At 35.5% G+C, this 22,959-nt stretch overlaps 1 protein-coding gene across 1 annotated transcript; it reads right to left on the bottom strand.

Moving 5' to 3' along the window:
• Nucleotides 1-3,011: 3,011 nt before the first annotated feature.
• On the bottom strand, nt 3,012-22,026 carry ANXA1 (annexin A1). The gene is made up of 13 exons (XM_006067682.4): nt 21,837-22,026; nt 14,876-14,952; nt 14,671-14,779; nt 13,950-14,044; nt 12,777-12,890; nt 12,247-12,337; nt 10,549-10,628; nt 10,299-10,355; nt 8,422-8,515; nt 6,990-7,085; nt 5,845-5,903; nt 4,378-4,500; nt 3,012-3,355 (listed from the first exon to the last, which is right to left on the bottom strand). The coding sequence occupies exons 2-13, from the start codon at nt 14,939-14,941 to the stop codon at nt 3,299-3,301; spliced, it is 1,041 nt and encodes a 346-aa protein (XP_006067744.1). The 5' UTR covers nt 14,942-14,952; nt 21,837-22,026; the 3' UTR covers nt 3,012-3,298.
• Between the last annotated feature and the right edge of the window lie 933 nt (nt 22,027-22,959).

The raw sequence follows: 22,959 nt of genomic DNA, 5'->3' as shown, positions 1-22,959 counted from the left end.
GATCATAGAGTTATATATTTTTATCTTCTAAAATGTTTCTTTATATCTCTACTTACTTACTTCATACTCTCCTATTCAACTGTGTATCCACTTATCAAGCCTAGAATCTGGAATTTAGTCAGGAGCCTCTCAAGTAGTTTTTTATAAAACATGTAGATCAGTATCTCTGAAAAGTATCACCATACAGAGTCCTAGAAGGAAAAGACTGGCCCCCCAGGCTGGGAGTTACCTGTTAGTGTTAAATAAGGGACTATTTAGAGAGGTGGAGCAGGTTATAGGAAACAACATTGCATGTTGCAGCGCCCAAGGACCAGTATCAGCATGAATTCCAGGATCCAAGTAACAAGAAAGGAAAAGTTCTAAAAAAAAAATTCTTGGGAGCTTGGGCCATCCATAAGATGTTATACTTGTAGAACACACATGTTAATAAACCTATATAGAATCAGATTTATAAATCTGTATAAAATCTCTATAGAAGGAATACCTCCTCCTGATCTCCCTTTTTCTCCCAAGGCCTGAATTCACCCAGAAGTCAGAAGATAAGTGAGCCTGTAGGGTGAAGTCTTCAGAAGTCAATTTCCAGAGGGGAGCAAAAAAGAGTAGAAAATGGATGGGGATGGTAAGACAGGAAAAGAAGAATAACAAGGTTAGGCAGTTTCTTTATAATTTAGAAGAGGAGGAAGTGTGGACTCAATCTTTTTCTTTTTTTTGGCTGCCCAGCAGGGCATTTGTAAAATCTTGTTTCCCCAATGAGGGATCGAACCCATGCCTCCTACAGTTCTGAAGTGAAAATATGGAGTCCTAACCACTGGACTGCCAGAGAATTCCCCAGCAGAATTTTTTTTGGCCATGCCAAGTGGCATGTCGGATCTTAGTTTCTTCATGCCCTGCAATGGAAGCACAAATTCTTAACCACTAGATGCCAGGGAAGCCCCACAGTTTCAACTGGCAGAAATATTATTTGATCCACCTTGACCTTATGTTTAGAACAGTGACAACAAAAACACCTGGATAAATCCATCCTGTCTCAATGAACCAGCACCACGTTCCTTCTAGTTTCCCACTCAGGTACTTCTCAATCCATCACACAAGGGAGGTATCACATATAGTAACAAAAGAACTAAAAAAGTCAGCGACGTAATAAGCAGCATGTCTAAACGGCAACCCACTCCAGTACTCTTGCCTGGAAAATCCCGTGGACGGAGGAGCCTGGTAGGCTACAGTCCATGGGTTGCAGAGTCGGACACGACTGAGCGACTTCACTTTCACTTTTTACTACTAGCCTCAGTTGGGCTAATATGTTATGGACCAAGTCGTCATGGTTGTTCCATAAGATGTACGTGGAGGAAAGTGAAGGAAAGGTAATTAAGGCAAATAAAGCTACAATTAAGTGAATAAAGCTAAGATATAGTCAGAATTTTAAATACCCAGCTGAATTATTTTGGGAATGAATAAATTATCACCTCTGTGGTAAGAATACTCTCATAGGAAAATTTTGATTTTTTTTTTTTACAAAAGTGCAAAAGCAATTCAATAAAAGAAAAATAGCCTTTTATACAAATGGTGTGAGAACAATTGGATATTCATAAGCAAATAAAAGAATTTTGACCAAGTCTCATCTCACATGTTACACAAAAATTAGTTCAAAATGAATCACAAACTGAAATAGACAATGAAAAACTATAAAACTCAGAGGAAAAACAGAGGAGAAAATTTCCAGGACCTAAGGTTAGGCAGAGTCTGTAGATGTGACACCAAAAGCAAAATCATTAAAAGGAAAAAGTGAACCTCATTAAAATTTGAAATATTTCCTCTGAGAAAGTCTTTTATCTATTAAGATGATAAAAAGCTACAGACTGAAAAAAAATATTTGCAAACCACATATTTGACAAAGGACTAATATCTAGAATTTATAAAAAGTTCTCAAAATTCAACAATAAAAAAATAGACAATGTCAAAATACAAAATAGTGACAATGTCAAGTGCTGATGAGGTTGTGGAGAAACTAGATTACTTATATATTTATTGTGGGAAAGTAAAATGGTACACCATCCTGGAAATCAATCTGATAGTTTCTTAGAAATCTATACAAAGCTGAAACTCCAGTACTTTGGCTACCTCATCATGCGAAGAGTTGACTCATTGGAAAAGACTCTGATGCTGGGAGGGATTGGGGGCAGGAGGAGAAGGGGACGACAGAGGATGAGATGGCTGGATGGCATCACTGACTCGATGGACGTGAGTTTGAGTGAACTCCAGGAGATGGTGATGGACAGGGAGGCCTGGAGTGCTGCGATTCATGGGGTCGCAAAGAGTCGGACACGACTGAGTGACTGACTGAACTGACTGATACATGCAACTACCATTTTTTTAAAAAGTGAGGAATTTTTATTGCTGATGCCATTTCATCTTTATACTGGTTCATGAAATATAGCAGAATGTTCAACTGTTACAATGCTGATGCAATAAATTCCACTATTATACAGAGATACCATCTCAATAATCTGTAACCAGATGGTAAAAGGGTTAGTTGTTCAGTTGTGTTCCACTCTTTGTGACCCCATGGATTGGAGCCTGCCAGTCCCCTTCATCCATGGAATTCTCCAGGCAAGAAGACTGGAGTGGGTAGCCATTCCCTTCTCCAGGGGAACTTCCCAACCCTGGGATTGAACCCAGGTCTCCTGCATTGCAGACAGTCTTTACTATCTGAGCTACAATACATACAATGCAAAGTAAAAGTGTTAGTTGCTCAGAATTTCATGGACAGAGGATCCTGGCAGGCTATAGTCCATGGGGTCACTAAGAGTCAGACACAACTGAGCACATACACAAAGATGGTAAAATGTAAAAAGTACAGTTTCTAACTCTGTGAATATTTTATTTAATATGCAAAATCTATTTCAACAAGTGATCATAATATAAAATTCAGATTCCTGTCCCTTGATATCAAATTAAGCAACTGCACTACACACAAAAGAAAATCAGAATAGAAAAATCAGTAACACACCAACTGTCCTGTAAAATCATTTTATTTTCTGCAAGATAAATATTTTTCTTAGGCATTGTTACTAGAACAACCTCTTTGTAGGGTTTTATAGTTTGGAATAACTATATTTAAAAAAAATTTGTATTTATAAAGAGTTGTAATACAAAAAATGATTTATAGGCTATTTTTCAGGAAGAAGTTACTAGACTATATTTCTATTGAAGAAACTTTCCTATTTAAATCTATGATATGGAATGAAAAGATGATTAAAAAGTCTTCTGATCAAAAAGCTTGAGATCATCAAAGGAATGTTTAGTCTCTTCCACAGAGAGCCACCAGGATTTTTTCATAATCTCCTTTGGTTTCATCCTGTTGATAAAAATAAAGTATATTTAATGCTACCTGAGACCACAATCAATAGAAAATATTTTTAAATTGTAGACTAATTATTGTATTAGGCTTAACATACATCACAGTATATCAATTTTTTAGGATCTTGGATAAGAATATCACTTATTTAATTAATAAAATTTATATAGCAGATAACTGGTATTTTTAATTGATTATATGAAAGCAATAGCTTTCAAAATTCAGATAGCAAACTTCTTTCGATTATTCTATATTAAAGCCATTATTTTCCAAGAATGAAATATAACACAGAATAAATATAGCAAAATATAATTTCATATCACCTCTGACTTGCTAAACCAGAGTGAAGGTTACAAGTCCACGATAGTCTCAATTTTCATGTTAGATTTTTGTTATCCAATATAAATGCCAAATTGAATTTAAATAGTCATCTATCTTTCATTAAGTTCAAAACTCCTTGACTTGTCTTTCTTTTTTACTTTCTTTTTTTTTTTCTTCTTTTTTACTTTCTAACTTGAACATGCATTCTATATTTTCTACATATGACAAAGTTAAGGAAAATTTTAGAATAAAAAGTTTCTAATCCTCTGATCAATATTCATTGCAACATAAATCATTATATATCTCTACCAAAGTATTTTGATTGCTAAATGTATGTATGGTAAACTGTTTCCATGACTATTGAAAAATCTGCAGTCTTTCTACATAGAACTCACTAGAATATTTTACCAGTGAAAGTTCAATTTACTTTAAATTATGTATCTTTTTAAAAATTTTTATTTTTTGGTCATACTGTGCAGCAAGTAGGATCTTAGTTCAGCAACCAGGGATCAAACTCATGTCCCTTGCAGTTAAAGTATATAGTCTTAACCACTAGACCACAAGAAAATTCTCTGTATCTTAATATAACAAATTAATCTTATATATGTAATTTATGGATACAGTAAGCCAGCCCTTCTTTATGAAGAAGTTGCAAAAAAATTATCATTTGTGGGGGTAACATTATGAGAATTACAACATACCAGGATGGCTTGACAGAGAGAGATGCCATATAACTTCTGATAGCATGCTTTGATGTCATTCATGTCAATTTCAGAACGGGAAACCATAATCCTGATCAGTGTCTTATGACGAGTTCCAACACCCTGTCAGAAACAAATGATGGCAAGTGTCCCTTATATTCCAAGCTTACTCTTAAGGTAGTATGTGGGTATGAATGTGAAGTTCTTTTGCTAACCTATATAGTTTTTATGGAGAAACTATTTCCACAGTAAAATATGCACAAACACACACACTTCAAACAAGTGGTAATAAAATGACACGAACTCAACTGTGACAAGAGAATTATATAGAGAGCTTTTAAAACCTCCTAACTGATCTTCCACTATCCAGTCTTTCCTCTGTCTAAGCTATTCAAGAATTGCAAAGTAAACTTTCTACGTTGTAAATCTGATCATTTGATTCATCTGCTTAAAACCTTTTAGTGACCTTCTGTTAATTTTAGGATGAAAATCAATCATTTTACCTGGGCTTACAATGCCCTGCCTAATTCTACAACTTCTTCCACCATGCACCATCACTCTAATTATATTTATTATCCTGAAAGGGACATGCTGTGTTCTCCTCCAGGACCAGACTTGCTTTATCCCTTCATTCTTTACACTCCTGCTCTCATCTGGCTAATTCCTGTTCAAATAGCATGTTGTGATTTAGCTGACAGCTACACTGCTTTCCAAAGTCTGGGACACAGGTCCCTCTTCTCATTTACAATACTAGGTGTTCTCATTACCCATCTAATAACCTCACTAGGTAACAGCAGGCATGGGGTCAGGAACTGTACTGCCAACTACCTGGTGGAACATGCCTATCACATCACAGGGACTCTTTTCTATTAATTGAACGGTTACATTGCTTTCTCCTAAGACTTCCTTATTTTGGAGTTGCAAAGGGAAAAAATAGACAACTTCATAACTTTTCACAAGTATATAGGTACCATCCTATATAATAAAATGCAAGCTAGACAATAAAGTGCAGTACTTAAAGTGATATCTCAAATACATCTTAACAACACCTTACACTTTGATGAGCTTAGAATGACATTTTAAAATCTTAGAATGACATATGGAAGGCAAAATAATAAAAATGATAAATGAAATTTAGAAGAGATTGTAAAGCTTAGAATCTTAGCAGGTTGCTAAAATCATACATTAAAAGAGGAAGTATATCGCCCTTCCTCTGCTGACTCAGATTTTACGCAAATCATGAGTAATCTACAAATTGCTTTCAAGCTCACCTTACTATCTTACCTATAAAAGAGTATAACAAGTCTAACAGAATTTTATTTTAAGAAGTGCATTACCTCTTGCATTGGATAGAAAATAATTTTTAATGAAAAGATATCAAAAAATAAATGTAATTTTTAAACAATATGGGATTTTCTGTTCTCTCCATACACAGTAATTTTTCCCTCAAAGCAAATCATATGTTACCTTCATGGCCTGATGGAGCTTCTCAGCAAAGAACATTGGCTTGTTTGTAGCACACTTCACTGTAAGAGAGGCATGTTTTAGTTGATATCTTTACCACAAAAGAAGAAAGATACATATGAAAGAAATAGGAAATACAGAGGTTTTCAAGTAAGATTCTGTTCTCTTTTCCTGTTCCTCACCATCCACCCCCAGTAAGGGATATTTGGCTTAAAAGAAGCTATTTTCTAGATGGTGATTTTGAATATTCTGTCCTCTGACAGTATCATTTATCTCCTATTATCCTAAGTCCACCGATAGCAACTTCAATAGTTCATGTTATCCTGAGTATACTCTTCATGGAAACAAGGAAACCAGTAGATATGTTAAAGGCCGTGTTGGCAGGCAAGAAATACTTTTTTTCCTGTTGTAATAAGAAAAAAAATCCAAGTGGGACAGGACAGTCATAAAATATAAGGCAACTGCCAAATAAAATACTAACAGATGTGTCAATCAGTATTAAGAAGATTCTCTACCTTCTTACTCCAAGTGTCATCTATGGACCAAAAGAACTGGAGTCAACTGAGAATTTGTTAGAAATGCAGACTTCCAGTTTCCACCCAGACCTACTGAATTAGAATCAGCGTTTTAGCAAGATTCCCAAAGGATTCATGTGCACATTACTGTTTGAGAAGCACTGCTTTATAGTGTAGGTTTCCAAACTTGGACTGGTCATCTGAATAAAAGGGAAAACTTTAAAATTCTTTTCTTCTGAAGGCCTAAATCCTTTAAGCTTGCCCAAGATTACTCAGCAAGTGACAGACCAGGATATGGACCTTCATTTATCTAATTCCAAATCCCATGCTCTTAATGACCATTTTGACTTTCCTTTTTGCCATGCCCAGCCTGGTATATTGCATGGTACAAGTAGATGCTCAGTATTATCCACCAGCTCATCTTTTTAATCAAGGAAATAATACCTGTAATCATAACAAGACTATTGCATCACTTTAGTTAAATATTTATTGCCATTATCTTACATGCTACCTCTATTTGCAACATAAATTATATATGAGTTTTTGTCTTATTATTATATTTTGTAGATTATTGGACAACATTGACAATACAATTTCAAGTTAGAAAACTCTTCCCCCTCCAGGACTACATACCAATAACTGTGAGGCATTTCTCGATGTCACCTTTCAACTCCAGGTCCAGAACTTTGTTCATGTCATGCTTACTATACTTGGAATATTTCTGAAACACTGAATATTAAGTTTAAATTTAGAGATGTACAAAACATCCTTTTTTTTTTTTTTTTAGCAAACTAGCAAAATCAGGCATGGCCACAAAGTCAAAGCATTCCTTATGTGTATGCTAAGTCACTTCAGTAGTGTCTGACTTTTTGTGACCCCATGGACTATCATCTGCCAGGCTCCTTTGGCCATGGGATTTTCCAGGCTTATACTGGAATGGGTTGCTATGCCCTCCTCCAGGGGATCTTCCCAACCCAGGGATCGAACCCACATTTCTTAACATATCCTGCATTGGCAGGCAGGTTCTTTACCACTAGCACCACCTGGGAAGCCCAAAGCATTCCTTAGGAGGACTGAACTTCAAAAAACACAATGTAAATCTAACTATTCATCTGAGCATATTTTGGATACATCATCTTCTCTGAGGGATGTAATTCACATGGCTATTTTTGTGCTTCTGTGTATTTTGGGAAAATTTTTGCAAATGTTGACATTTATTAGAAGTGACATTTGATTGACAGCCGTAACTCCACATCAGAGCCAAATGTCACAGCAAATGGATCTTTCTTTATATAAAGATCTGTGTTGTAGATTCCTCTTAATTCTAATCTCAGAGTGCTAACAGAGTGCTGTTATCAAATAATAAACTTGAAGTAATCATCACGTCCTGCACTTTGTCTTGACTTCCAAAACACTCAGGGCTAAATCTTGTGGCAAGAACTCTCTTTTAGCTTTTGTTTCTGAAGTTTCTAGATACTCTTTTCTTCACTTAGCCTCAGGTGTTTTTTTCTTCATTGTAATTTCATGTGTTCTGTTTTACCTGTATATATTGTCAGACCTATTCCAAATATTTTGAGGAAAAAAAAATAGTAAAAATAACAAACTAATGTTCTACATGCCAAAGTCATAAAATGTGTTTCAAATACTATCAAGTGGTGTCTGTACAAAGCGGGACAAATGCACAAGTAGCGATAAGAGATCAGGAGCACTGCATCCGTTTGGTTTCAGAGTGCCACTGATTAAGATTTCTTTCTTGCTTTCTCTTGAAAGTGTTAGTCACTCAGTCGTGTCCAACTCTTTGCGACCCCATGGACTATAGCTTGCCAAGCTCCCCTGACCATGGGATTCTTCAGGCAAGAATACTGGAGTGTATTTGCCATTCATTTCCTTCTCTGGGGAATCTTCCTGACCCAGGGATCGAACCCAGGTCTCCTGCAGTGCAGGCAGACTCTTTACCATCTGAGCTACCAGGGAAGCCCTTTCCTTTCTCTTGCTTGTCCTCACTGGAAAAAAAAAAAAAGTGACTTCTGCAAACAGTCCCAGGGAACATTTGTTTTCTTCTTACCTCTGCGAAGATGGGGATAGCTCCTGGTGGTAAGAATGGTAATGAACACATTCACATCTGTCCCTTTTCTTCTTTCTCCTGCTTCATATAAGGCCTGTTAAGAAACACAAAAACAAACACTTGACCATCTGAGGACTTGATATCTGCATAAGAATGTCAGATCTCTTCAAAGATTTTGGAGGCAGCTGCTTTGTGTCCGATACAATCAGAGCAGGTGGCAATGCTAAGATTACAAGTTCCTTAGAGATGGAAACCTTGTTTTGTCAAGTATCTTCCATAATCTCTCAAGTTGCCTTGCAAACGCTAGAGACTGAATCTATGCATGCAAAATAAATGTTTATTGAGTTAACTTGCTTTAAGATTGCATTCTATATCAAGAAAACATCAAGGGACACTCTCTAATTTTTACTTTTACTTTTAAGTGTTCAAAGTGATTTTCAGTGAATGGTACTAATAAATCAATAATTCAACCATTACCTAGGTGTTGATTTTGATGTAAGAATTTTGGGATTCAAATTCTGACTCTGCAACTTAATCGTTCCTAGATATTAGTACTAAGATATCTTAGTAATCTTATGCAGTTTCACATTATTAAACTACAGACTTTCCTCTTTTGTAAATGGAAAAGATAATCTCTGCCTTATTGTCACCAACATGCTCTGTTACCTTTGAAATGTTAATTACCACCCCCCTCCTGGGTCACACTAATCCATGTAATGGCCATAAATACACATCTAAGAGCCCTGATAGTCTTTTTTTATTTTAATTTTTGCCTGCACTGGGTCTTTGCAGCTGCATGTGGGCTTTCTCTAGTTGTAGAGAGCAGGCACTATTCCCTAGCTGTAGTGTGCGGTGGTTTCTCTTGTTGCAGAGCACCGGCTCTAGGCACATGGGCTCAGTAGTTGTGGCACATGGGCTTAGTTGCTCCGAGGCATGTGGGATCTTCCTGGACAAGGGATTGAACTGGTGTCCTCTGCATTGCAAGGCGGATTCCTAACCACTGGACTACCAGGGAAGCTCCCTGATAGGCTTACAATGGAAAGCAAATTCAGAAGTATCACAAGCAAGTAAGAGTAATTTCTTACTATGGGCAGTTACTCAAAGTTATTCGGGACTTTCTGAGCAAACAACTGATATAGAAGCATTTATTCAACAAAAGTCAATAGATGCCTATTATGTGCAGGATAATGCACTGATATAGTGAAGAGAGTGTAGTAGTCAAGTAAGTTTCTATTTTTACTAACTCACTGTGATGCCTTTGTGGAGAATACTAACTGTACCATGAGAACAGCATATGTAAATACTAGATGCCATTTTTTTAACAAAAATTCCAAGTCCCAAAATGACACAGTTTTTCTAATATTGCCAATACACTGATGTATTAAAAAAACAAGCAACCTCACTGAAACAATATATAATAATATACTTCAAAATATATAAATGCTATAACTTTTATAATTTTAATATCATTACCATAATATTTTTACAATATAAACTTACACCTCTAAACCAATGTTCACTGTTTAAAGAATTGTTAGATGTGTTTATTTTTTTCACTTTTACTTTCTTATACCTGGTAAAATAAAAACTCAGGGTTTTCTCAATAACAGATCAAAATTTTACTATTCTTTCTCAATCCTCTCCAGCTTCAAGAACAGTGCAACCGTTGAAAACATAAAGACCACATTTCCTCTCGTGGATTGTTTGAGTCCTGGCTGGTGGGCATCCTTCAGGGAATGGACATTAGGTGCCATTATCCTTTTGGAGAATCTCATATCTGCTTTCACATGGAGGCCCTCAAGTAGTACCTCACCTCAGGTCGGACCTAATTGAAGTAGCAAAGTGGATTCTAAGAGTATTCATAAGCACTTGCTTACCCTGGCATCTGAATCAGCCAAGTCGTCATTTACAGCAAGCTCCTCAGATCGGTCACCCTGGAAAATATCCCATTCTCGTGTAAGTAGTTTTCTAGCATATAATCACATGGCTTATTTATTCTCTTAAAATCAGATGAGTAATATTCTTTGCAGAAAAAAGGGGTGAATTGCTCATTTCTAGAGAGAGATGAAATCTAAGATTTTACTTTTCATCAAAGAAGAGATATTTCCAGATCTATTTTAGTTATACCTTAGCAAGAGAAAGCAAAGCCTTCTCATAATCTCCAGATGTGTCTGAGGCGATGTCTTTAGCCAGATCTCTCTTCAGTTCTGAGAAATAGGAAAAGTATATTTTGTAGTAAACTAGTGATAATGGTGATGGTAATAATATCTAACATCTCTATATTGGGTCACAACTTGCAATGCCAAATGTTCAATGATTTATGGAACACATTTCAAATAGTTTCATTTTTTAATAAAGCAAAATCAGATCAAGTAAAATTTTTGATCATCAAATTTATTTCCTATAAAGCAATTAAAACAATTTAGATAACACTGTGAATGAAACTCTACAGCCCTAAAGCTTTTGCTAACAAGAATAAATTGCACAGGAATACATTACTAGATAACTATTTCTGAAATAAACTATACCAGAATTTAAGCAATGGGGTGAATAGAACAGTTATTTAAAAGGATAAAACAAAGTGCTTGCTTGAACATAAGAGTATTTATTTACTTTGAAGTGATAAATATCTTATATGGAATACAATTTAGTTATGTATGCATATGTGTATGTATACACATCTACAGTAGATATAGATTTAAAATGTTTCTCTGTTAAACACCCTTACTTAACATTAAAAAATAATGCTGTTATTATCTTTTCAGCAAAAATTTACCTGAATTTATAGTTGACTAGAAGGCAGAACATTTTAATAAACAGTCACTGAACTGTACCTCGGGAATAATTTATGGCTATTTGCCTTTGTAAACTATGTTTTATAAAATAAAAAAAAAATAGTAATAATGCCCCTCTTGATGACTGTCACTGATAAATAGACCTAAGGTAAATATTGATAATGAGGTAAGAATTGCAGAACATGAGGTTAAAAGCTTCCTTATTCTGATTCCTTTATTAGATTGCTGTGAAAATAATACACGAGGACTATTGTATTCTCTGTGCTTGGTTTTAAAATCACGCAGAATGATCCTCTATGGTGCTACATATTGGGTTGGGAAAATTAAACAAAAAAAAAAACAAGGGGCTTGGGAAACTAGAAAAAGAAAATAGTGATGAGCCAACACTGCCCATGACCCATTTGCAGATATCCTCTTTACAGTGTTAAGCATACCATTGAAATGAGATGTTTCACTGAATAGATAAAATGAGCCGTGGCTAGTCTCTCATCCCCATGAATCTAACTGGATGTTAACAGTGAGTAAGTCATGTATGTTCATAATGGTAAAGTTAGCTTCCATCAGAGAATTATAAGCACCAAGCTGTTTACCTTTTCAAGGACAAATGTTTGGAGGGTTTTTGTTTGTTTTTGTTTGTTTTTGTTGTTGTTATCTTTTCAAAGTGAAAAGACAACGGGACATTTTTATGAAATAAATCTCTGAAAAGTAGGAAATGTTTTTAGAAAATTCTTTAAATTCAGATCTTTGAATTGAGGGTTTCATTGCAATACAATGTGGCCATTTGTCCCAGACACAATTTTTTTAAGTGCAAAGTTGATGAGGACTGAAACAATCATGTCCCTTATTTGTACCCCACTAACTCTATGTGTCTGGTAACCATATGTGCTTGTGATAGACCTGTGACAGACAATGAAAGAAAAATTTTAATATGTACTTTTCCCATAATTAACATCCACACTCAATTTTTCAAAAAGTATATCAGAATTCCTTTTCAACTAAGACACTTGGACTGTTAGGCATTAAAACTTACCTTCTCTATAGACTCTGTTAATTTCTCTGATTTCTCTGTTAGTTCTTGATGCCAGAATTTCATTCAGAGTGTCTTCATCAGTCCCAAGGCCCTGAATTGAAAAAGATTTAAAAAAAAAGAAGAAATGTAGAAAAATCTTCATTCAAAAGTATCAACTAGTTATTATGTTCCAAAATTTGTCTGAATCTGACATTTAGTAAATTTCTCACATTTAATAAATATCCACAATATTTATTAATTGCAATAAAGTATGCATTATATTGCTTAAAAAACAAAATGGGTTTAATGCCAATATTTTGGGCAAATAAATACAAAGTGAGATCTATTAAATATGGTAACATCATGAAGATAGTGGAAATAGCATAGTTGTTAACACCAGCATCTATTTTTTCATTTATTTATTCATTCACTTATTCATCTTATTACCACTGATGGGTGGCCCTATGCTGGTTGTTGAGAATATACTAGGAGGCATAAGTGGTTTGGACATGCTTTGAGGAAAGGAGCTTTGTTTAAATCAGGTGGTTTACCTTCATGGCAGCACGGAGCTCTTCAGCATCAAACTGGGCTGGAGTTTTCAATAGAGCCAAAACAACTTCCTCAAGGTGACCGAGGAGGGCTTTCTTCAGAACTTCATCCAGAGGCTATAATAAGAAGATATATAACCTTTTAGTAAATAACACATTAGGTGATATAGTAAAGCAGTGTTATTTGATGTGTAGCTAATCTTACTGAGTCCTAAACCTAACCATTTTTCATAGCTCCTTCCCTTTACATAGAAAAGGGTACCCAATATTTAATATCTTAATCTTTTTGGTTCTAGAGTGATTAGAATGAAATTTACTGAATTTATTGATAACTCCTTAAAGGATAGCATTCTCAATCTTTTATAGAGGGAATAAATGACAAAGCTCAAATTATAAAGATTGTGTATCAACTGAAATAGTAATAAGAATACTTAAAAAATAATGTATTAATAACTTTTCCAACCATTGAAATTTGCACTTTTCAAATAAGCACTGTAATCAGACATTATGTGGTTTTCTAACTACACTCCTTAAAAAAATTACCCATATTTTGTATAAAATAGAAACCTTACTTTTAAAGTAGAATTATACATATAAACTTTACGTTCAGACACTAAACAACTCAGTTTAAAATTTAACAGAAGTCACATTTCAATCAGAATATATTTCTTACTGCCAACAGTAATCTTGATGTCTGTTATGCTCAAGTTAAAGGCTTATCTCTAATGTAGAACACCACATGTGCAAAGAATCAAAACAATGCATAAAACCAGCAAATTTGATAGCATTGATTACATTGCAACCAAGAAAATAAATACAGTAATCCCAGACTTAGTTGTAATGGAAAACAGTGGCTAGAGACTGAAAGAACTAGGCAACTGAATTTCAAAATCTACGCACGCATACTTAGTTGTATTCGACTCTTTGCGGTCCCATCAACTGTAGTTCACCAGGCTCCTCTGCCCATACAATTTTCCAGGCAACAATACTGGAGTGGCTTACCATTTCCTACTCCAGGGGATCTTCCTTACCCAGGGATCAAACCTGTGTCTCTTGTGTCTCCTGCATTGGCAGGCAAAGATTCTTTACCACCACTCCCTGAGAAGCCCATCAAACGCTATATTTAAACATAAATATGACTGAAATTAATTATCTAAATTAACCACTACAACCGACCTTTCCTTTCTCCTGCAGATAGGCCGCTTTGATCTGCTGACGCTGTGCATTGTTTCTCTTAGTCAGAATTTCAATGATGGTTGCTTCATCCACACCTGGAAATAAAGGGCCTCTAGACTTTAAAAATCAATTTTCTTTATTGTGAATAACAGACATAAAATGATTCATTATCAAGATGCTTCAAATGAAGATCTTAACAAAACAAAGAAGTATAAATTATAACAGGCTGGGACATGGATGCGACTCTGTATATCAGATGAAAGCACTTGGGATGACATTCTCTTCTCTCTGAGAAAGTGAAAAAATGGTTCATTTGTGTCCTACTCTTTGTGACCCCATGGACTGTAGCCTGCCAGGCTTCTCTGTCCATGGGATTCTCCAGGCAAGAATACTAGAGTGGGTTGCCATTCCCTTCTCCAGGAGATCTTCCCAGCGCAGGGATTGAACCCGGATCTTCTGCACTGCAGGCAGATTCTTTACCGTCTGAGACACCAAAGGAAGAAGAAATTCTCCCCAGCCCTCAGTGCTGCAGTGTTTGTTCCGAGTTCACACCTTAAGTGCGAACAGAGGTGCTGACTTCAGCATTCAGTCTGTTAGAAATGAGATTGATAAAGATCTTGTATCTTCAAAACGAAGCAGACTCTTTCCATTGCACATGTTTGTTTTTCAGTAGCCATTCTGAAATGTCTAGGAGGGGACTGTTTGGGGAAGACAGAATTACCTTTAACTGTGATTGCTTTGTGCAAGGCCTCAACATCCGAAGATGGATTGAACGTAGGATAGGGGCTCACTGCTGACCCAGGACCACCTTTGGATCCTTTCACTGTTTTCTGTGAATGAGAAATAAATTACTGTCCATTCACTTACATTTGCTTCTATTTTAATACTACGATTTAAGTAAGTTATTTTATTGCCTCTCGACTTACAATGTATTCCTGCTCTTCATTTTCAATAAACCAGGCCTGCTTGAGGAATTCAGATACCATTGCCATTTTTGAAGGATCTGAAAAGAAAACAGGTTGATGTTTTTACAAACCACAAACTCACCACATATACATACCACTCCACTCCCTTACATACGTAAGACGTAGAGCTGCCTTGCTTTTACTTTCCAGGATTACTCTTAGGAGCATCATACAATGCTAGATTTAGTGTATTTCTGGCCATGCTGCATGCCAAAAGATGTGGGATATTAGCTCCCCAACCAGGGATTGAACTTGCACCCACTGCAGTGGAAGCAGGAGTCCTAACCCCTAGACTGCCTGGGAAGTCCCTAGATTTGAATTTATTTTAAAGAGACTCTACTACCTTTGAATAGAAACCCAAAGCCTCAGAAATGTAGCTCTTTCTCAGTATATTCAGGCCTAACCTTAGGGCTCAGATGACGTCTATAAGTAAGCATATAGGCTGTAAAGAGCGAAGCTGGTGTTTCATTTCACTGTCCTAAATTTACAGATCACCCGCTGTATAGCAAGCCCTGAGGGCACAAAAACACTGAATCATCCTTTGCCTCAAAGAACTTAAAGCCAGTATGTGCTCTTCCTAAGAAAACTCAAAAGTTTAAGAATTCTTAGAGGAAGTTCTGGGTGATCTGAGACTCTTTTGGGGGAAGGTTTGAGATTAAATTGGCTAAAAAGTTAAAGAGAACAAAACAGAGGAGCCTGTCATATTTGGGAAGTTGAAAAGAGTTTATTAGCTCAAGAAGCCCAAATTTAAAAGGTCAAATGTGTTTCCAAAGTTTTGGATAAACATTAATGGGTTTTTTTTTAAGTTATATTTCAGAAAAATGACTCATCCTGTGTCATAGAGAATGCCTAGGAGATGGGCAAGATGGAATATTAGAGACCACTTAGTAAGCTGTGGGAGAATCCATGTAGGGTTAATGAGGACTTGAACAAAGCTATTGGGGAGAGAAAGAACATTATACTGGCATTTATAAGGTAAGATAATCTATGACAATCTACAGGAGTGGATTCAGACTCAAAACTCTACCTAAAAAAAAAAAAAAAAAGATATTCTTGTGAGATTTCTCCTTGAAATAATTCAGTTTTCTTTTCCATTCCTTGGTATAAAATTATTTCAGCACCTGGAATAATCACTACACTCACATTTCTTCTATTTGAGCTGTCTGAATTCTCATCCTACATGTGTTGTTTTTCTTTTTTTACCAATACAAAATAATCCTGGAAAAGAATTATTTTATACCAGCTGCTTTGCTCTAACAGGATTCTTTAGAGTGAAACTGCACCATGCATGCCCTCCATTGGAAAACTGTATGTTAAAGAAAATTGCTTGACTTACTATCATCATTCAGCAATATTTTTATTTAATAAGCTATGTATATGTTTAAAACTTGAAGTACATTAAAAAATTAATGCGTTTACTGCATTATCTACAAAAGAAACCCTCAAGGATCCTTTTTGTCTAGGATTTTTTTTTTTTATGAGCCTAAGCTCCAGGTCTATGCTGATCGATCTCTCCACACCCTTTTATTTCTCTGGAGACTGCTATTATGAGTACATCTGAAAGAGACTGGAAGGAAGATCTTAGCAGTTTTGAATTCTCCCTGTGAAGCTAAATGACTCGTGAGGAGTAAAACCCATAGCCTGATTCTTTACCGGTATGTTCAAAGTATTTCAATCCCCACCTACTGAAAAGGGGCAGAAATTCTAAGTAATGAGATTAAATACATGAGGGAAATAATATCCAAAGCAGAAACTAGCTCTACTTAATTATCATGGGAATTGTTCAAATTACTGTTCTGTCATCTGTGAGGAGAACCAATATATTGTGCTCTTATTTAATCTCTGCCCCCAGCAACTGATCAATTTAAAGTTAGCTCCTGAGGTGAAGTGATGGTGTACAGTTTTGCACAAGGTTTTAGTTCCTGTTACACCATAATCCGCTGCAACTCTTGTTGGCACATGGAGTTTCATTTTCCTCTTGCTTAATTGCATATACAAAACTTCTTGCAATTTCTGGCAAGGTTGCAGGTATTTAAAATATCCATTTTTTATCTCATCCACGCCCTTTAGAAAGTAGACTTCTCAAAATGAGTGATATAATCGGTCACTTAGTGGAATAATTTTCCCTCAGTAATAGAAACAGATATTCCAATATTTCCACTTTTTTCAATTAGAAGCGAAAAACTTCAAAAGCGATCAAAAAGGAGATTAAGAATATTGTCAAATATAACTTTTAAAATGATCCTCACAACTTCAAAATAAATTTTATGAAAACTTTACTGTACATTACAATTTTTTCACTTAAAAATGCTTATATAATGCATTAATTTCTTAAAAGAATAAACTTGAGAAAGACTAGAAAATATTTCTCTATTAATTATATTATACAAAATAACAAAAATAAAAGGGTTAAATAATTTGTTTCACATATGTCCATAGAGAACACAGCTTTGTGACATATCTTCTGTGTTCCTAGATTTTGGTCAGAAGCTATTTAGGTGACCTGGAAAAGTGATCTGGAATATGGTTTGGAAAAGAGAAGTAGCCTGAATAGAACCTTCTTCAGGAAAACAATTAGAGGAAAATGGACCCTCAATTCAGACAAATAAGATCCACTAGCTCTCAGCAAAGCTTAAAGATAGAAAGATTGTGACAGGATGTTAAAAAAAAAAAAAAAAAAACTCCCTACAGGAAACAGATTTGTTCATATACTGCTAGTTAAGTGCTCAAATGCAACTCCATGTTTTAACAGAACCTTGAATAGTTGCAACATACCTTACAAATACCACAAACAGCAAAAATATTTTGCTCAAATTGTATTGCTAAACCATTCTGTCTTTTCAATACCTAACCTCTGCATGAAAACCAATGTGTTGTACTCGATAAAACCCACTTAATAATTTGAAAGTAAGATTTCTTAACTATCAACAAATAATGCATGCAAACACATTTTATAGACTGCAACATGCTATATAAATGTTTGTCATATATTTTTACTATTCAGAGAATGATCCAGTCTAGAAATTAGAATTGTACATTAAAAATAAAAAATTAATAATCCCATGAGTTCACAAGAGCCTTTTTTCCATCTTTCTTTTTAGTTGCAACATTTATTTTATTTTAGTTGCAACATTTAGAATATGTACTAGGTATTTAAGAGCCTATTTTCTTAATATTCCTTGGCTCAATATATATTTAATCTGGCTACCAATGAGCTCTGAAACCAAGATCATCTCAGTCCTTAGCATCATCTAATTTGAAGATGAAATTGAACATCTATAAATAGACTGATTTACATGGAAATCAATAAAATTCCAGCGTTGTTCTAATTAATAATCTGTGAAGATGCACTGCCTACCAATCTCATTTATCTATGAAAAAGTGTATACTTTTCTAGAAATTAACATTTTTATGTCATAAGAGAGCTCTCTTCCTCTCACTCAGCAAGAAATTAAAAGAAAGTAAATATGCATTAAATGATGCTTGCTAAATGTAAGAGAAAGGTATTCTAGAAATGGTACATTAGCAATTATACCAACTGTACAATTTGAGAAAACTAAGACATTGTATGAAAGTTAATTTCCTGATTTTTTTTTAAACTGCACTATGGTTGAAGTATTTAGAGACAGAGGGACACCATATCTGCAGTGGTCTCATAAATGTTACAGTAAAAATAACTATATAGAGAGGGTAGAAGAAGAAAAAGGAAGAATTAATGATAAAGCAAGTGTGGTAAAATATTAACACTTGGGGAATTTCGGTAAGAAGTATATGTAATTTTGTGCAATATTCTTGCAACTTTTCTGAAGGTTTGAAATTATAACACGACTGTTTTTAATAACTTTAAAAACCACATTTTCTATCTCAGTCACCTTCATGAAACCCTACTTCCAGAATTTTTGACAGAGGAAACTGAGTTTTGTGGTCTATCATGCCTTCCTGATGGTAAGTAAGAAAGATCAGAGTTCTGCAAAAACAGCAGCAGAAATTGATCTTTGCAGAGGACAACATCATTATCCCCATTTTCTACCTGGGGGAAAAATGTAATTTTTTTGTCAGTTTTCTAGATACTAGTGACAAGCATCAAGGCATACATAAATCTATGCTTTCTGATTCCAAAAGAGTGTATATGCTTTTAATGATCAACGATATTTTTAATAGCGGTGGCTCAGACGGTAAAGCGTCTGCCTGCAATGCGGGAGACCTGGGTTCGATTCTTGGGTTGGGAAGATCCCCTGCAGAAGGAAATGGCAATCCACTCCAGCACTCTTGCCTGGAAAATCCCATGGACGGAGGAGCCTGATAGGCTACAGTCCATGGGGTCGCAAAGAGTCGGACACGACTGAGCGACTTCACTTCACTATAGTTAAGAATCAAATTCATTCACAGTAAGCCCATGGAGACTGTGGCAGGTTTTACCCCAGCCTGAGGGAGTTTATTTTTCAGTGCTTTGGCCTGTGTAGTTTTTTTCCTCGATTATATATTTCACAAGTCTTTCCCACACCTACTCATGTGAGAAAAGGCAATTAGACTGTACAAAGGCATGACTTATGAAGAAACACTTTATGAAAGGTAGTTTCATGAATGTTTTGCTTCCAGGCCTTTGAGTAGGGTGTTCTGTTTGCCTGGCATGCTATTTCATTCTCCATATCCAATTCTCTTTGCCTAAATGATGCTTCTTAGAAAGGACTTAGCCTAGACCTCATCACATCCTCCAGACGGGCCTTCCTTAGTTTAACACTGGGGTAAGCGACCAACCATCTGTGCTCTCCCAAAGCATCCTGCCTTCACCCCTACACTTGCCCCTATTGTTCTGCATTATCACTTTCTATTTACTCATCTATATTTTTAGAGGCATTCCATGGGGGCAGTGATAATCTACCATGCCTGGCAGAATGCCTGGTACTTAGTATGCTGGAAAGCATTACTGAATGAACAAATAGTGTATCAGTGCTAATTATTTAGGAAAAATATCTATACTAATTTAACTAATGTTTTCTATCCACAAGTATAGGATGTAAAAATAAGAACTGAGGAGTTTTGAACCATATCTTGACTCTCTTTAGCTGGCCGTATGACCTGAAGAAAGCATTTAACTTTGGGGGTGAGGAGGGCTCTCCAATTATAAAAATAAGAGTTGGAATGCACAGTAGCTGAGATTCATTACAGCTCTGAAATGCTAGTCTTAAATTTCACCTCAAGTACCAGGAGGTGGAAAAAATTAGCATAGTGAAAGAAAAGTAGAGTGATGTTAGTCGCTCAGTCGTGTCTGACTCTTTGCAAACCCACGGACTGTAGCCCACCAGGCTCCACTGTCCAAGGAATTCTCCAGGCAAGAATACTGGAGTGGATAGCCATTCCCTTTTCCAGGGGATCTTCCTGATCCTGGGATTGAACCTGGATCTCCTGCATTGTAGGAGGACTCTTTAGGGTCTGAGCTGCCAGGGAAGCCCACAGTGAAGGAAGGTATTACATAAATTGTGTCTGTTATCTTTCTTATAAAAATCTCTCCCATTTTAAGGAAAGAGGAAATCATTTACTCAAAAGACAGCTTTTGGTTTATCACTGAAAAATAATATGTCCGCTGGTTTCAAATATGTCATCACTTAATGGGTCTAGAGAAGATTAAGCAGCAGCTGAGCAAGCTAACATCAATAGAAACCAATCTTTGCAGATCTTCTGATTGAAAAAGTATTTAATAACCACGAAACTTTAGCTGGTTTCTTAATAATATTATTATTAGCTATTCTGTCAACAGCTGTCAAATGATGGCTGTCTGCCAGATGTGGTTGAGCCTGGGGCTAGGGTGGTAACCCAGCTTCTGGAGAAGAGGCTAGGACTTTTGAAATTATGAAACTGGCATTTTACCACATTTGAGGTGTTCTGCAATGTGCCTACCAAAATACATTCCTGTGGGCAGAGGAGTCCAAACATAATTTTAGACACAAACTAGGCAAGAAAAGTACATAGTTTTTGATTAACTAGCACTAAAAATTAGATATCAGATCATTTAACTTAACACTGAGAATGAGCTAAGAAAAAATTCTTGAAGGAACATTTGTAATAAACAAGAGCCAGATATATGGTTAGGATTCAAAAATCCCTCACTTTTGCACATACATCCAACACCAGTAAAATCTCTACTTTAGATATGCTTTTTGCTTTTCTAAGGAGTTTTACAACCATTAGCTCATTCGACAATCAAGATGCTACTAAGTGGAATAATTTTTAGAGGGCCCTAATGACATTCCCAAGGGATAACTTATCTGACACCACCCAGGAAGTGTTTCCTTTCCCCTTAGGTTTTCAAATCTGCACTTGAAAAGCCAGTCTATGACACAGAGGCTCCAGGGGAAAGAATGTGGCCACACCCTCTCTAAATGAAATAAGTGGATCCTCTTATTTATTTATACTGCATGAGAGAACATAACATTAATTTAAAATGTTAATTACAAAGGGCATAATTTCCACTATGAGATTTGAATCTTTTTTTTTTTTTTTTTTTTTTTTTTAAGAAAAAAATAAATTATTTAAGTCCCTGGAACCCACCTCTGGGTTCTTCAGGCCTGGCTCCCCACAAACACCCACCATCCATCATGATTTCTACATAAAGTTCATACAGATCTTGGAAACTCATAGCTTGTAGGAACAAACACATTCATCTCTTCTTTTCCATGGTAACTCACCAACAGTACAGAAAGCCAGTATTAAGCAAAGTTTTCTTGTTTTTAAAATTGTATTTTACTAAGTAAAAATATAACTACAATTTGTGATTTCCAAAATATAAATTCCCAATGTAATCTTACAGAAATGTTTGTCAAAGATATAAGTGCAGTAGCCAGAAGTTCTACAGTAGTAACGTTAAACACTGACAGTAAAAGTTATCAAAACAGCCAAAACTTAAAGGAAAACTAAGACTTACCTTTTTGTTTTTTTCACCTCCGTACAAAGAACTAAAGAGAGATTCTTCTCTGAACGGTTTGTGCTGGAAGTGGAACCCTGAGCTTCTGATTTTATAGAATTTCAAAGAGGCCACACCTAGCAACCAGAAGTTAGTAACTGGCAGTCTTTTGTTTGAAATACAGGGCTCAACCTTGCCCCAGAGTGAAACAAGCCTTTCAAAACTATTCGCTAAGCCAACTCAGAGCTAACAGCAAGAAGGAAAAGAAACGGAAGTACAGATTTTTTTTTTTCCCTTCTTTAGTTTGCACTGCTTTTTTCAGGGGAGCAGAATACAAGAAGTGTTCAAGTATGCAGTACTATCTGCCTCAATCCTGATACCAATGACTGACATTTTTTTTTAGTTAGATGAATTGTGGAATGAAAAATCATAAACTTTAAAACAAAATAAAACTCTCACTGGTTAAGTCTCAGCTTCACCACTAGTTACTATGTGATTTGGGGGACATATTTAACTTCCCTGAATTTGCTTCAACTTTTGTGAAATAGGGATAGTACTTTCTAGGCTGCCAACTTACTAGAATTCTTGTGAGGATTAAAAAATAATATATCTGCAAAATTTAGTGTTATGACATACTGGGTCATTTTTGTTATTTTGTTATTTATTATTTTGTTATTTTATTCTTTATTTTTTAAATTGGAGTTATAATTGCTTTACAATATTGTGTTAGTTTCTGCTATACAATAATGTGAATCAGCTTGGATAGTTTTCTATTTCTATTTCACCAGCATTTTTCCTGCCTTCAAAACAAAATATGTTCTATGCTTACATATACCTTGTTGATATATATAAGAAATGAAAAAGACATAAAGTTTCAAATTGTCTCAAAATCTCAAAGTTAATTCTAGAAATATAACCATTATGACATTCTAAGAAAATATTGACATTAGAGAAAGGCTTAATACATTAATTATTTTTATAGACTAAGTTATATATAAATTTTCATACAAATAGATCCTTGGTATTCTGCAGAATTTGAACAATAAACCAGAACTACAAAATGAGAGGATTAGTGGAGTAGCAGCTGTTTCAGAACGAACAGGTATCACAAGAAATTTCCCACTTGACTCTAGGAAAGGAAATT

The sequence above is a fragment of the Bubalus bubalis genome, chromosome 3 (genome assembly GCF_019923935.1).
Source record: "Bubalus bubalis isolate 160015118507 breed Murrah chromosome 3, NDDB_SH_1, whole genome shotgun sequence".
Classification (NCBI taxonomy): Eukaryota; Metazoa; Chordata; class Mammalia; order Artiodactyla; family Bovidae; genus Bubalus; species Bubalus bubalis.
Note: the sequence above shows the minus strand (reverse complement) of the source record. Positions and strands in the feature narration are given on the sequence as shown.

Coding starts and splice junctions, on each gene's coding strand:
- ANXA1 (XM_006067682.4), bottom strand. CDS start 14,941: ATGGCAATGGTATCTGAATTCCTCAAGCAGGCCTGGTTTATTGAAAAT. Junction 12,891..13,949: donor ATCTGCAGGAGAAAGGAAAG/GTCGGTTGTAGT, acceptor TTCTTATTATAG/CCTCTGGATGAAGTTCTGAA. Junction 4,501..5,844: donor AGCTCCATCAGGCCATGAAG/GTAACATATGAT, acceptor TGTTTCTGACAG/GGTGTTGGAACTCGTCATAA.